At 41.8% G+C, this 14055-nt stretch overlaps 1 protein-coding gene across 1 annotated transcript; it reads right to left on the bottom strand.

The window, feature by feature from the left end:
* Window positions 1-835: 835 nt before the first annotated feature.
* Window positions 836-10957, bottom strand: plvapb (plasmalemma vesicle associated protein b). The gene is made up of 9 exons (XM_085136908.1): window positions 10505-10957; window positions 10055-10231; window positions 9885-9966; window positions 9393-9594; window positions 9086-9305; window positions 6341-6490; window positions 6112-6168; window positions 5611-5715; window positions 836-5466 (listed from the first exon to the last, which is right to left on the bottom strand). The coding sequence occupies exons 1-9, from the start codon at window positions 10703-10705 to the stop codon at window positions 5458-5460; spliced, it is 1203 nt and encodes a 400-aa protein (XP_084993034.1). The 5' UTR covers window positions 10706-10957; the 3' UTR covers window positions 836-5457.
* Between the last annotated feature and the right edge of the window lie 3098 nt (window positions 10958-14055).

Here is a 14055-nt window from a genome sequence, read left to right as displayed (position 1 = left end):
CGAGGCTTGTGAAATGGGACGGTCTAGCCTTCATTGCGCTGCCCAGGTTGCCTAGCAACCATGATACTAACAGCTGGAAACGTTTCATAAAGCTTTGTTTGACAGAAATGAAGGAGAAAATCTTTTGTTCATTTGTTTGTTTGTTTCTACATGAGCTTTGATCATTCTCTGATTAAGCTCAGCTATTGAACGGCGTATATTTTAAAGTAAAGGCTGTAAAACCAAGTTAGTACAAACGTCACTAATGTCACATGACTTTGCCGACATGTGGCCAACAGGAATGTTTTAATGATCTTCGTTATTAAACATTTGCACATAAATAAGTGACATAATATTCAGTACTTACTTAAAGTTTACTCTTTGGGCGCCCCTCATCCACCGTTTTTTTTTTCGGCAAAATTATCCACACCCACCGCCACGCTATGCATTCTGGGATATGTTGGGCCACGAAGTCTACACCGCCACGTCCTTAAAATTCAGGGAAATGAAGGACGCATTTGAGGGCCGCATTTTGAGCAGCCTTTGAATTGGGACAGCCTTCGTCGCGTCGCTGTGACGTGATGTAGTTTTCTCTGGTCCCCTCCCCAATCAGACCAGGAGTGACATGTTTAGCCGCATGTTCTCCTTAAATTGCTGGCTGTCTGAGTGGTGTCCCAGAAACGATGTGGGCTTCATAGATAATTGGCAAACCTTCTGGAGGAAACCTGGTCTTGTTAGGAGAGATGGCATCCATCCCACTTTGGATGGAGCAGCTCTCATTTCTAGAAATATCGACAAATTTATTAAACCCCTCAAAACATGACTATCCAGAGTTGGGACCAGGAAGCAGAGTTGCAGTCTTACACGCCTCTCTGCAGCTTCTCTCCTCCTGCTACCCCCCCAAAAACCCATCTCCATAGAGACTGTGTCTGCTTCCAAAAAGACAAAAAACAAACTAAAAACCAGCAACAAACAACTTAAACAATCACAAAGAAAGAACAATACAGTATCCACATCTGAACCAAAGAGTAAAACAGTGAAATGTGGATTATTAAATATTAGGTCTCTCTCCTCCAAGTCTCTGTTAGTACATGACTTAATAATTGATCAACAAATTGATTTACTCTGCCTTACAGAAACCTGGTTGCAGCAGGATGATTATGTTAGTTTAAATGAATCAACACCCCCGAGTCATTCTAACTACCAGAAATCTCGAAGCACAGGTCGAGGGGGCGGTGTGGCAGCAATTTTTCACACCAGTCTATTAATTAATGAAAGACCAAGACAGACTTTTAATTCATTTGAAAGCCTGATGCTTAGCATTGTCCACCCCAGCTGTGAAACTCAGAAACCAGTCTTACTTGTTATCATCTATCGTCCACCTGGGCCTTACACAGAGTTTCTGTCTGATTTCTCAGACTTTATATCTAATTTAGTTCTGAGCTCAGATAAAATAATTATTGTGGGTGATTTTAACATCCATGTAGATGCTAAAAATGACAGCCTCAACATGGCATTTAATCTGTTGTTAGACTCAATTGGTTTCTCTCAAAATGTAAAAGAACCCACCCACCACTTTAATCACACTCTAGATCTTGTTTTAACATATGGCATAGAAACTGAACATTTAACAGTGTTTCCTGAAAACCCTCTCCTGTCTGATCATTTCTTGATAACATTTACATTTACAATAATTGATTACGCAGCAGTGGAGAATGGACTTTATCAAAGTAGATGTCTTTCTGAAAGCGCTGTAACTAAGTTTAAGAATATAATCCAGCCACTGTTATCATCGTCAATGCCCTGTACCAACACAGAGCAGAGCAGCTATCTGAACGCTACCCCAACAGAGGTCGATTATCTTGTTAATAATTTCACCTCCTCACTACGTACGACTCTGGATACTGTAGCTCCAGTGAAAACTAAGGTCTCTAATCAGAAGTACCTGACCCCGTGGTATAATTCTCAAACACGTACCCTAAAGCAGATGACTCGTAATCTGGAGAGGAAATGGCGTGTCACAAATTTAGAGGATCATCATTTAGCCTGGAGAAATAGTTTGTTGCTTTATAAGAAAGCCCTCCGCAAAGCCAGAACAGCTTACTACTCATCACTGATTGAAGAAAATAAGAACAACCCCAGGTTTCTCTTCAGCACTGTAGCCAGGCTGACAAAAAGTCAGAGCTCTGTTGAGCCAACCATCCCTTTAACATTAACTAGTGATGACTTCATGAACTTCTTCACAAATAAAATTTTTATCATTAGAGAAAAAATTACCAATAATCATCCCACAGATGTAATATTATCTACAGCTACTCTTAGTTCCATTGATGTTAAGTTAGACTCTTTTTTTCCAATCGATCTTTCTGAGTTAACTTCAATAATTACTTCCTCCAAACCATCAACGTGTCTTTTAGACCCCATTCCTACAAAACTGCTCAAAGAAGTCCTGCCATTGATTAATTCTTCGATCTTATATATGATCAACCTATCTCTAATAATCGGCTATGTACCACAGGCCTTCAAGGTGGCTGCAGTTAAACCTTTACTCAAAAAGCCATCTCTAGACCCAGCAGTCTTAGCTAATTATAGGCCAATCTCCAACCTTCCTTTCATATCAAAAATCCTTGAAAGAGTAGCTGTCAAACAGCTAACAGATCATCTGCAGAGGAATGGTTTATTTGAAGAGTTTCAGTCAGGTTTCAGAGTTCATCACAGCACAGAAACAGCTTTATTGAAGGTTACAAATGATCTTCTTATGGCCTCTGACAGTGGACTCATCTCTGTGCTTGTCCTTCTTGACCTTAGTGCAGCATTCGATACTGTTGACCATAATATTCTATTAGAGCGATTAGAACATGCTGTAGGTTTTACAGGTATTGCACTGCAGTGGTTTGTATCATATCTATCTAATAGACTCCAGTTTGTGCATGTAAATAGAGAGTCCTCTTCACACACTGAGGTTAATTATGGAGTTCCACAGGGTTCAGTGCTAGGACCAATTCTGTTTACATTATACATGCTTCCCCTAGGCAGCATCATTAGAAGACATAGCATACATTTTCACTGCTATGCAGATGACACCCAGCTCTATCTGTCCATGAAGCCAGATAACACACACCAATTAGTTAAACTGCAGGAATGTCTTAAAGACATAAAGACTTGGATGGCCACTAACTTTCTGCTTCTTAACTCAGATAAAACTGAGGTCATTGTACTCGGCGCTGAAAAGCTTAGAAATATGGTATCTAACCAGATTCTTACTCTGGATGGCATTACCTTGGCCTCCAGTAACACTGTGAGGAACCTTGGAGTCATTTTTGACCAGGATATGTCCTTCAACGCACATATTAAACAAATATGTAAGACTGCGTTCTTCCATTTGCGCAACATCTCTAAAATTAGAAATATCCTGTCTCAGAGTGACGCTGAAAAACTAGTTCATGCATTTATTACTTCCAGGCTAGACTACTGCAATTCATTATTATCAGGATGTCCAAAAAACTCACTGAAAAGCCTTCAGTTAATCCAAAATGCTGCAGCAAGAGTACTGACAGGGACTAGAAGGAGAGAGCATATTTCTCCTGTTTTGGCTTCCCTTCATTGGCTTCCTGTTAAATCCAGAATTGAATTCAAAATCCTGCTCCTCACATACAAGGTCTTAAATAATCAGGCCCCATCTTATCTTAATGACCTTGTAGTACCATATCACCCTATTAGAGCACTTCGCTCCCGCTCTGCAGGCCTACTTGTTGTTCCTAGAGTATTTAAAAGTAGAATGGGAGGGAGAGCCTTCAGTTTTCAGGCCCCTCTTCTGTGGAACCAGCTTCCAGTTTGGATTCAGGAGACAGACACTATCTCTACTTTTAAGATTAGGCTTAAAACCTTCCTTTTTGCTAAAGCATATAGTTAGGGCTGGACCAGGTGACCCTGAATCCTCCCTTAGTTATGCTGCAATAGATGTAGGCTGCCGGGGGATTCCCATGATGCATTGAGTTTTTCCTTTCCAGTCACCTTTCTCACTCACTATGTATTAACAGACCTCTCTGTATTGAATCATATCTGTTATTAATCTCTGTCTCTCTTCCACAGCATGTCTTTATCCTGTCTTCCTTCTCTCACCCCAACCGGTCGCAGCAGATGGCCCCGCCCCTCCCTGAGCCTGGTTCTGCCGGAGGTTTCTTCCTGTTAAAAGGGAGTTTTTCCTTCCCACTGTCGCCAAAGTGCTTGCTCATAGGGGGTCATATGATTGTTGGGCTTTTCTCTGTATCTATGAAGCGCCTTGAGGCGACTTTTGTTGTGATTTGGCGCTATATAAATAAAATTGAATTGGAATTGAATTAATCGGCCTTAAAATGCGGCCTTTAAGGCTGCAGACCCTGAACTGGGACACAGCCCAGGTCTCACGTGTGAAACTGGTTGTCAGTCACCTGCAGCTTTGAGTTTCTGAGAATGTTTGTATAAAGATGTAACTGTAACACTTTTTAAACAAAAGTTTAAGGTAGAAATACTTCCCGAAAAACCTGATGTGTTAAAAGGCGCGCACTCACACACGCTTACCCTGTAAAGCTGAACGTCTGGTAAAATTTAAAAAAACTGCATAACTGTTAACATCAAATGGTTGTTTATTCTTTTATTAAATATACAGTATTTACATGAATAGTAGCCATGAAACGGTCTTCCAGTCAGAAGCTGAAAACACTGCAAATAACACGACTTTTCACTGTATTTCTGTTGCTTTCCTGACATCTTTTTCATGTCCAAACGGATCCACAATAATCAGAAAAGCAGACTTCTGTTTCCTGCCACAGACTGGACGTGCTCAGCGTGCTCATGATGAGAAAAGGAAGCAGTAAATCCTGAAAACAGCAACGAAACTGGGAAATGACAGTTCATGAAGACTCAGCTGTTTTGTTGTTTTTCTTTTCTTTAAACTGATCATAAAAACAAAGTGTTTTCAGTCAAATTCAGGATTCCTCTTTTTGACATCCAGTGTTTACGACTTCGAGCGACTCGGCCGACGTGACCGCGTGTTTACTACTTAATGGACATCTGCTCTGTCATCCGGGCGACGTTAGCATCTCATGTGAAGAGCTGCCAGCCGCTGGGACACTTAACAGTTGCTATTTTAAGACTAGTCTGTTTATCACATCAAGTGAGCAGCTGCTGCCTGAAGCTGTGTCTGAGTCTTTGTTACATGTTTAATGTCAGCGGGACGAAATTTCATCGTTTCACAGCAAACAAAAGTATTTTTCCAGAGTCAGTTTTTCTACCTGCACAGACAGACACACAAAAGGACACATGTACACCTACTTCTTACATTTACCTGGGTAGTAAGTTCAAAAACACATGATGCAGTTACTATATGGAGGCAAAGTATCTGCACACTCTATATACACATGCTTTAAAAAACAAAGTCCTGAGCGCTGTGGGCTGGATTTGCCTCTCTCCTCTCTCTGACCACCAGGACGCATCATTTCATTTCACCTGGAAGATAAAACATCAAAATATTGTAAGTAAAATAAGCTGGACGTGTAAAGCTCTCATCAGTATTTGATCATTGTCACAGGGATGATATCTGCAGGCTGATGAAGCTTCGATCTCGCAGCAAACAGCAATCTGAACATTTACCGTCGGAGCTTTGAAGATGCCGGTTATTCCTACAGAAGTCCAGTTAGTTGGAGTGTGTCTGCCCTGCAGCGAGGACGCCTGAAAGCCTGCAGGTTTAGCACCGGGCTGCAAAACAAAGGTCATTTAACGTTAGACACAGTCAGCACATTAGTGCAGCTTTCTTTTGTTATCTCGCTTCTCCATCCGCCCTGCAGCTGCTGCAGATTCTCAGATTCCTGCCCAATTCCCCCTCACCACCTCACCTCTGCACTGATGTCTATGTAATCTGCTGTGATTTCAGAGCTCAGAGGTGGATGACACTCTGAGAAGGATGTGACATGGTTACATCTCAGCTTTTGGGGATAAATAATAATTCCGATTGGAGGGAAATTGAATCTTCATCAGCTGAGATTCAAGATTGAGTCAAATGTAAATACAATAAGTGAACATCTGTGCCGAGTCCTAATCAAGCTTTCGTTCTGTGACAGAGTATTTGTTTGTTTATTTGTTCGTGTCTTTTACCTTCATATTGGACAGTTGTTGTCTCAGTTCTTCCTTCTCCTGCAGTAATTTCTCAACCTGAGGAAAATACACACGATGTAAGTCAAACAGTGTTTGTGTCGAATATGAAACTGCAGGATTTGCACTCTCAGAAAAGCAGATAAAACAGGAGTAGATGAACATAGATGGTGCATTTGCTTTGTGACGACACGGTGGGCTCTCACTTCCCGTCCATCCAGATGTGATTTACCTTATCATCATGAGCTTTTTGTGCGATGTGCGACTGTTTGGACGTTTTGTCAACAAACTCTGAGTGACTGCGTTGACACTCCTCGAAGTCGGAGATTAAGTGTTTGTTTTTCACTTCCAGCTGACTGGACTTTTCTTGAATTTCAGACACCTGAGAGCAAAACAACACAATTTTATTTTAATCATGGACAACATATGAGTAGATAGATTTTTTTTGCTTTCCCTGCTGCAATTTTGAGTAAAAACATGAAAAATATCAAAATATTTATGACGTTTTGAACATTTTTAAGCAGTTTTGAGAACTTTGACCCGACACTTCGAAGGCGTCCGAGGCTCGTTTTAAAGTGCTGCATCAGCAGAGACACACTTCACGTCTGCTTTAACCTGGCACTGCCTCACAGGACATCTGTCTCTTTAGCTGCATTTATCAGCAATGATACAATGCAGAGACTTCCTCCCTTGAGAAAGCGGTTTCCCACTCAGATTGTACTCTGGGATATTCCACAGATTTAACTTCTTCAGGGAGAGTTCAAAAGTTTAAAGGCTGAAAGTCTGCCTGAAAATAAACACGTCCTCTCCCTCAAGTAGTTAATTTACTGAAGCAAACCTCTTTTATGCAGACATCTCTCTTCCACGTTATATCTCACTATATTTATCTGACCTTTCAGAATAAAATGAACTGAAATTATGATTGCCTATCACCCCTTCTTTAAAAAACAGATCTGGTTGATTGTTTGTCTGATCTGATGCATCTCTGTCTCGGTGGAGTTTAATAAACTCAGCCGTCTGCTCCTTGCTATCTAAAATATAACAGGACACTGGCGTAAATTCTCGACCGTGTCATGCTTCTGTTTAATCAGTTTTCTGTTTGACGTTTAGTCAGCTGTGTAAAAACCAAGGAGGAACCCACCCGGGGGATTAATAAAGTTTTATTTGATCTAATGTAATAACTTTAATCTCAGCCAAACGGATTTACTCACAAACAAATAAAACACTGAAAAAAGCCCAACAATAACATTTTTAGGTTGTCTAAGTGACTTATATATTACGTTTAACCCGAGCAGCGAAAGTCCGCGGTGATCTGAAAATGATGTGCCGGGAGTTGTGCCGTTCTCGGCCGCATACGTAACCCTCGAGCTCCCGGCGAGCTATCGAGCTGGTGGGTAGCCGAAAACGTCGAAGCACTTTTGCAAAAATGCGATATCTTGATAAACCGAGCAGATATTTGATGTTTACACAGCTACTTTCTCGCCTGAAAATTAGTTAAAAGTTTATTTTGTGACCCAGAAAGATTAGTATGAGTAATTTTAAAACTTAATAGCGGCCGCCATTGTTGGAAACTGGAGTTTGGCTGGGCCGCGCTATGAATTTACTATGTGCACGTTAGCATATGCTACTTCCGGTGCAGAAACTCCTGTGGGGAGCTTTGTTTCCGGTGTCCTATTCGCGCCCTGTTTACGGTCCAAAACAAGTTAAGCAAATAAATAAATAAAGCGGCGATTTACATTTCTATAGATGTCTCGGGCATTTACTCAATATATCTGTAAATGATGTTCATCGACTTGTCGATATTTTTCCCCCACGCCTCAGGGGAAAAGAGAAAATGGATTCAAATGTTATATTTCTCAGCTGTCCCTCGTTTATCGCGGGTGTTATGTTCTAAAAATAACCAGTGATAGGTGAAATCAAGTAGCCAATTTTATTTTTTGACGGTGCAAAACGTTTCGTGTACATCGTAGACATACAGCACTGCACTTCAGAGTCACACTGCTAGCGATAGATGCAGCGATTCTGTACAGGAGAGACGTCACGGAGGAGATCGTCTGCAGCGATCAGGACGCAGGACGTAAAAAAGCATGCAAACTTGCACTAAAAAATCTGCGAAACAGCGAGGTGAAAGGTGAACCGCGTTATAGCGAGGGACCGCTGTAATTTTGAAGGTAAGTCACAACATACCCTTCGTAAATACTAATGTATAGAAACCGTTACCAGCAATCATTAATTTTTTGTGTGGCTTTTTTTCACGGTTTGTTAACATGCTGTGTAGGTGTGTACTTGACTAGCTGATATCGACATAACGGGGAAAACATCTGGTTTGACTATTGTTCACCTGTAGTTTGAATGCTGAACATTTGCCTGTTTAAATCATGAGACCAGTCACTATACAGAGATGTGCTTCTGAATGTGGACGATGTGTCTTCTGCTGCAGTTCTGCTTGTGTTGAGTGATGTAAACAACAGATCGATTTAAACTCTTTAAACGTCAAAATTGATCATTAGATTTTTATGACACAGCAGTGGTGAGTGTTCCCACCTTCTCCTCTTTGTAACTTAACGCGATCGTTCCGTTTTCGAGTTTTGGACATCAATTTTGGAGAATATCTTCGCAGTAGCGATTGACCGCAAAGTAAAGCTACCGGAAATGTACAACCCCACATCCGGTCTCAAACCAGGAAGTTAGCATTTTCTCGTGCACAGGGTCAATTCTGGGATATGGTGGGCCACGAAAGACACAACCGACCCATCCTTCAAATCTGGGGAAATGAAGGACGCATTTGTCGGCTGCATTCGGAGGAGTCTACGAATTTGGACAGCCTTCGGCGCGTCGCTGTGACGTAATCTGTCTACAAATGCGGCCTCAGGAGGAAGCGGATGCGGCCCACGACCTGAGTTGGCAGCAGCTGCACCAAAGAGTGATTTGAAAGTATAACCACGGTTCCACCGAGGCATTAAAAAAGTTAAATTACCATTTTCCCCACATTGTCGAGATAAACCTGGAACTTGTTCTCCACGTCTCTGGACAGGTTCGTGCAGCTGTTTTTGATCTTGTCCATGTGCTCCCGCTGGCTGCTGCAGGTGAGGTGAAAGGTGAGCTGGTGAGGAAACAGTTTGTTTATCCGGTCCAAGAATTCTCTGGTCACCGTCGTGATGCCTTCTAGAGAATTTGCAAAGTCCTCTTTGCACTTGCTGGTGGAGGCAGAAAGAATCAAATAAAACACTTTAACTTTGCTTATTTCTCAGGTTGTTTCAGTCGCACACGCCACACACACGTACCTGGTGTACAAGGCGTGCTGCTCCCTGAGAAAGGTGTTGTGGCGCCGCAGCTCCACCACCTCGACGTTGAGGCGCGTTCGGTCTTTGACGGCTGTGTCTAACTCATCCCGCAGATTCTGCACCGTCTGGGTGAAGTTTGAGTTGACGACGTCCAGCTTGGCCTCCTGCTGATCGTAGAGTCGCTTCAGATTACTCAGCTCGCCTGGAGGATGCAGACAGAAACTGTCACAGGACGATTTTACTCTTATTAAGGCCAACTCCAATAATGCTATAAGGCTTAACGCATAATTTATTAATGCTTCAGAGTTATTAGATGATGAGTTTCCAGATGTTTTGCAACATGTTTAACTGTTTAGGCAGAAAGAGAACCTTGCTACCCAAAAGCGTTTTGGGTAAAAGATCCGCAGCATCAAGATTCTGCAGACACTGTTTATGTTTCATGTTTGATGAGACGATAAATAACTGAGAAGAAGAAGAAGATGAGGTACATACTGCTCGTGCTGCTTCTAGTGATATGGGGCTGTATCGGAGGGAGGGGGCGCCGTGCTAGGTTCAGTAACCTGTTGCAGTCCTCCTGTGAAGAAAACACACACAAAGACATTTGAAGAATGACTCACGATGATATTTTCGTGCGCTGGTGACCAACGGGGAAGTGAACTTACAGACTTTTTCTTCAAATCCTGCTCCGTCTTGTTGGCATCAATCTTCTGCTTCGCCATCTCTCTCTCCAGAGCTGCTCTCTCCTCAGCGCGAGCCTTCAGCTGAGCTTCCAGCTTACTTTTCTCATTCCTCAGCTTGATGTTGTTGTCACTCAGTTTATTGAAGCCCAGCTCCAGCTCCTGCAGGATAACAGCACTCAGCATCAAAGCCACGCTTCTTACAGCTCTACTCATGATAGTAGAACAACTGGCAAATCAAGTAAAATACTAAAATAATTAGAATTAAAATATTTACAGTGGAAAACATGACATCACTGAAATCTAAGAAAACAAAACATAATCCTACTAATAAGCTGTTGTGTTGTTATTCAAGGCCGGCCTGGACATTCAAATGTCTTTAAAAACATTTGAATGCTTCAGTTTAATAAACCAAACTTAGACCAGCTCACTGACCTTGACCCTTTTATCTGCTGCAGTCTTCTCCGGCTGTCCGTAGATGACAAAAAGCACCAAGCTGACAATGATGAGTGACTGGATGAGAGAAGAAAAGAGGAAGACGATCCTCATGTAGTAGCCGCAGCTCTTCGCTTTGGACTTGTTCAGGTGCCTTACCTCTGGGCTCAGTTTGGCCCGAGAGTAGCTGGAGCTGTACATGACTGACTACAGAGAAATTATTTGTCCATAAAGAAAATCCGCAAGTATTCCCCCTGGAAGATGGAAGAAGTCGAGCGTGCAGCGAGGTGATGGTTTCCCGGTCTTCTGCTCGCCTTTTACAGCTCTACAGCTCTGCCGACGTGAAGAAGCAGACAGGCACAAGTGGCAGGCAGTGATGGACGTAAACAATGACCCTTAGGTGTCCAGAAGGGTCATGTTTATAATTGGTGCTAGAGGCACACTTCCTGCCCATCCCAGCCCAACCTCTCCTGCCTCTTCCCCTCCCGTCCCTCATCAGCCTGTGTCGCAGGACAGCCTCCTGCTGCAAAGCTGCCCAAGTTATCAGAAACTTTCCATGGAACGTTTGAAACAAAAATAAGTTGGTGTGATGGGATTTAGATTTAAAGATCCTCAAGACACGTTTCAAGACATAAATAAATTTAAAGCTTTTCAACAAAAACTGTAAGAAAACTGTCAGTTCTAACAAAATGCTGCCTAAAGAAGTCGCCTTTGCAGAGGACTGTGGCTAACTATGACCTTAAATTAGGGTTTAAAATAAGTGATCACTTCATTGTGCCTCGGTGGTGACGGGTCGGACCCACTTTTGCATTCAGAAGCACCTTAATAATAATTTGTGGCACAGAAACAACAAAGTGCTGCAAACATTTCTCAGGGATTTTGGTCCATATTGGTGCGACAGCATCACAGCGGCATCAGAAGAAGGTGCACTGCAGTCATAGATGTGGACCTAGCAACAACACCCAGGCTGGGCTGCAGCGGGATGAGGTCGATGATTTGATTTCATGCTATTTGCAGCAGAAATCAAAACTCCACAGACCGGGCAACATTTTTCTAATCTCCTGTGGTCCAGTTTCAATCCTCAGCTTCCTGTTGGCAGTGTTGGGGAGTAACGGAATACATGTACCACCGTTACGTATTTAAAATACAAAATATGAGTAACTGTATTCCGTTACAGTTACCGTTTAAAAAGGTGGTATTTAGAATACAGTTACTTTGTTGAAATAAATGGATTACACGGCGGTACTTCCCTGTTTCATATTGTGGCGGGTCAGGACTGTTTGGGTTTTGTTTGACAGCTACGTTCTGTTGTTCCAGGCAGCGTTAGGGTTGCCATGGTTACAGGGTGACGCTCTCTCTCTCTGTTTCCTGGGTGAGAGAGGCCTTTTTGTTGTTGTTGTTGTTATGCTAAGCTAATAGGCAGAATGCTACAGGTACAGCTCTAAAGAATGTAGCATCATGGGCAGTGTAGTCCGTGCTGCAGGGAGAATGGACTGTCATACACGTTATGTGTCTGTGAGCGAGGGAGGGAGAAAAAGGAAAAGTACGAGCTGTCATCGAGCAGAAACGGGAGCTGGAAGCATGTAAATATAATAATAACCACTGCAGCCAAGAAGAGAGCCTGACGAGCCCAGTTGTAAGTAAGCTATTAAGACTCGACTGTACACCGTGTTCGTGTTTTCCTCTGAAACAATAAGTTCTGTTGGAGCAGCCTTTCAACGCCTCTCTCTGTCTCTGCTAGCAAACTTGACCCAGACAACAAAGTTAAGTATCCTACTATTACCCAGTGGCTTAAAGATGTCATATTTTTTTTAAAACTTGAAAAAATTAAATATACGTTGAGAGGTTGCACAGCCAAATTTTTTCACAAGTGGCAACCCTTTATCTCTTATTTTGCTAGTCTAGAGGTATTGCCTGTTTAAATGTACTTCTGCTACTGTTATATTCCTCTAATATGTTTGATGGTTGTGTTGATCTGTGTGGGACGGGGGGGGTGTCTTTCTTTTAGAATGCGTTGTTTTTTTTCATATATATATATATATATATATATATATATGAAAAAAATATATATATATATATCATATATATTTTTTTTTTTTTCATATATATATATATATATATATATATATAATATAAACTTTTATTTATTTATATATATATATATATATATATATATATATATATATATATATATATATATATATATATATATAAATAAAAGTTTATTTACTTAGAAAAATGAAGAAAGGTTGATTGTATTTCGGTAACTGCAAGTACTGTTGTTGTTTTTCAATAAAAATATTTTCAAAAAAAACCAAACAAAAACAAAGTAAAGCTAGTTTTCGGCTACGAGCCCAACACGAACCCGACGTATTAGCCAGAGGTCCCTTTACTACGGTTCGGAGCCGCGGACCTTCAGTAACAGTAATAAATCACAGCAATAGTACATTCATGTAGTTGTAAACAGCATGATAATATATTAAGTAATCCAAAGTATTCAGAATACGTTACTCTCATTGAGTAACGTAACGGAATACGTTACAGAATACATTTTGGGGCATGTATTCTGTAATCTGTAATGGAATACATTTTAAAAGTAACCTTCCCAACACTGCCTGTTGGCAGGCGAGGACTCCTGCTGCTGGGGCCCATCTGCCACAGTCGTTCATAGATGCTCTTCTACAAACGTTGGTTGAAGCGCTCTGTATTACTGTACGGTCTTGACCTTACAGTATAAAGTAACAGTTGTGATTTGCCACTACATAAATAAAACCTCTTTTTTAACACTAGAGATGGTTGTGCAGTAAAATCCCAGCAGATCAACAGTTTCTCAAATACTCCAAGCAGCTCAGCGGGCATCAACAACCACACCACAGTCAAAGCCAGTTTGCATAAACTACATACATCATATTTTCTCAGATAAATATCCAACCAGTCAGGACTCATGTGCACCAGAAGCACAGACGTTCAGTACTTTAGTAAGACTGCTTATGTTGTTTTTTTTACTCATGACTTCATGTGATATAAAAATAATGAAGAAACAACAGGAAATATTCCTATTTAATTATAGCTGCTGCAGACTGATGTATTCCCCTGCTGCTTGATGAACAATATAAACCATTTAAGGAGTAAAAGCAGAAAATGCCAAACAAAAAAATTTGTTTCCCAGCACATCCTGTCCTGAACGAGCACGGAAAGGAGTCATGGTAGTGGAGGAGTGAAGGAGGGAAAACAATAGGGACCTGTCACTCTGTGGGGATGGGGAATAACAAATTCTCCCTGCAGAGCGCAGACACCCTTCACCCCCCGTCCCACCCACGGCAGAGCCGGTGACGTCAGGCGCAGTCGGGTCTGCCGGGGAAGGGTGTGAAAGGGGAAAGGGCCTCCGAGCCCGAAGCTTTCCTGCTCCCTATTGTCTCCCTGACAACCTGTCCTCAAGTGGAAAAAACTTATTTATGAGGCATGTTAAGAGTGACAGAAGACAACGAGTCGGGAACGAGGTGTTAGATAACGTGAACAAAAGCAGGAAACCAAATGGCTAAAGACCGTGA

Source organism: Neolamprologus multifasciatus, chromosome 17 (genome assembly GCF_963576455.1).
Source record: "Neolamprologus multifasciatus chromosome 17, fNeoMul1.2, whole genome shotgun sequence".
Lineage (NCBI taxonomy): Eukaryota > Metazoa > Chordata > Actinopteri > Cichliformes > Cichlidae > Neolamprologus > Neolamprologus multifasciatus.
Note: the sequence above shows the minus strand (reverse complement) of the source record. Positions and strands in the feature narration are given on the sequence as shown.

Excerpts from the sequence above, each read along its gene's own strand:
- plvapb (XM_085136908.1), bottom strand. The coding sequence starts at position 10,705 with ATGTACAGCTCCAGCTACTCTCGGGCCAAACTGAGCCCAGAGGTAAGG. Across the intron at positions 9,595-9,884 it reads CACTAGAAGCAGCACGAGCA|GCGAGCTGAGTAATCTGAAG; the intron begins GTATGTACCTCA and ends TGCATCCTCCAG. Across the intron at positions 9,306-9,392 it reads CAGCACGCCTTGTACACCAG|CAAGTGCAAAGAGGACTTTG; the intron begins GTACGTGTGTGT and ends TGCCTCCACCAG.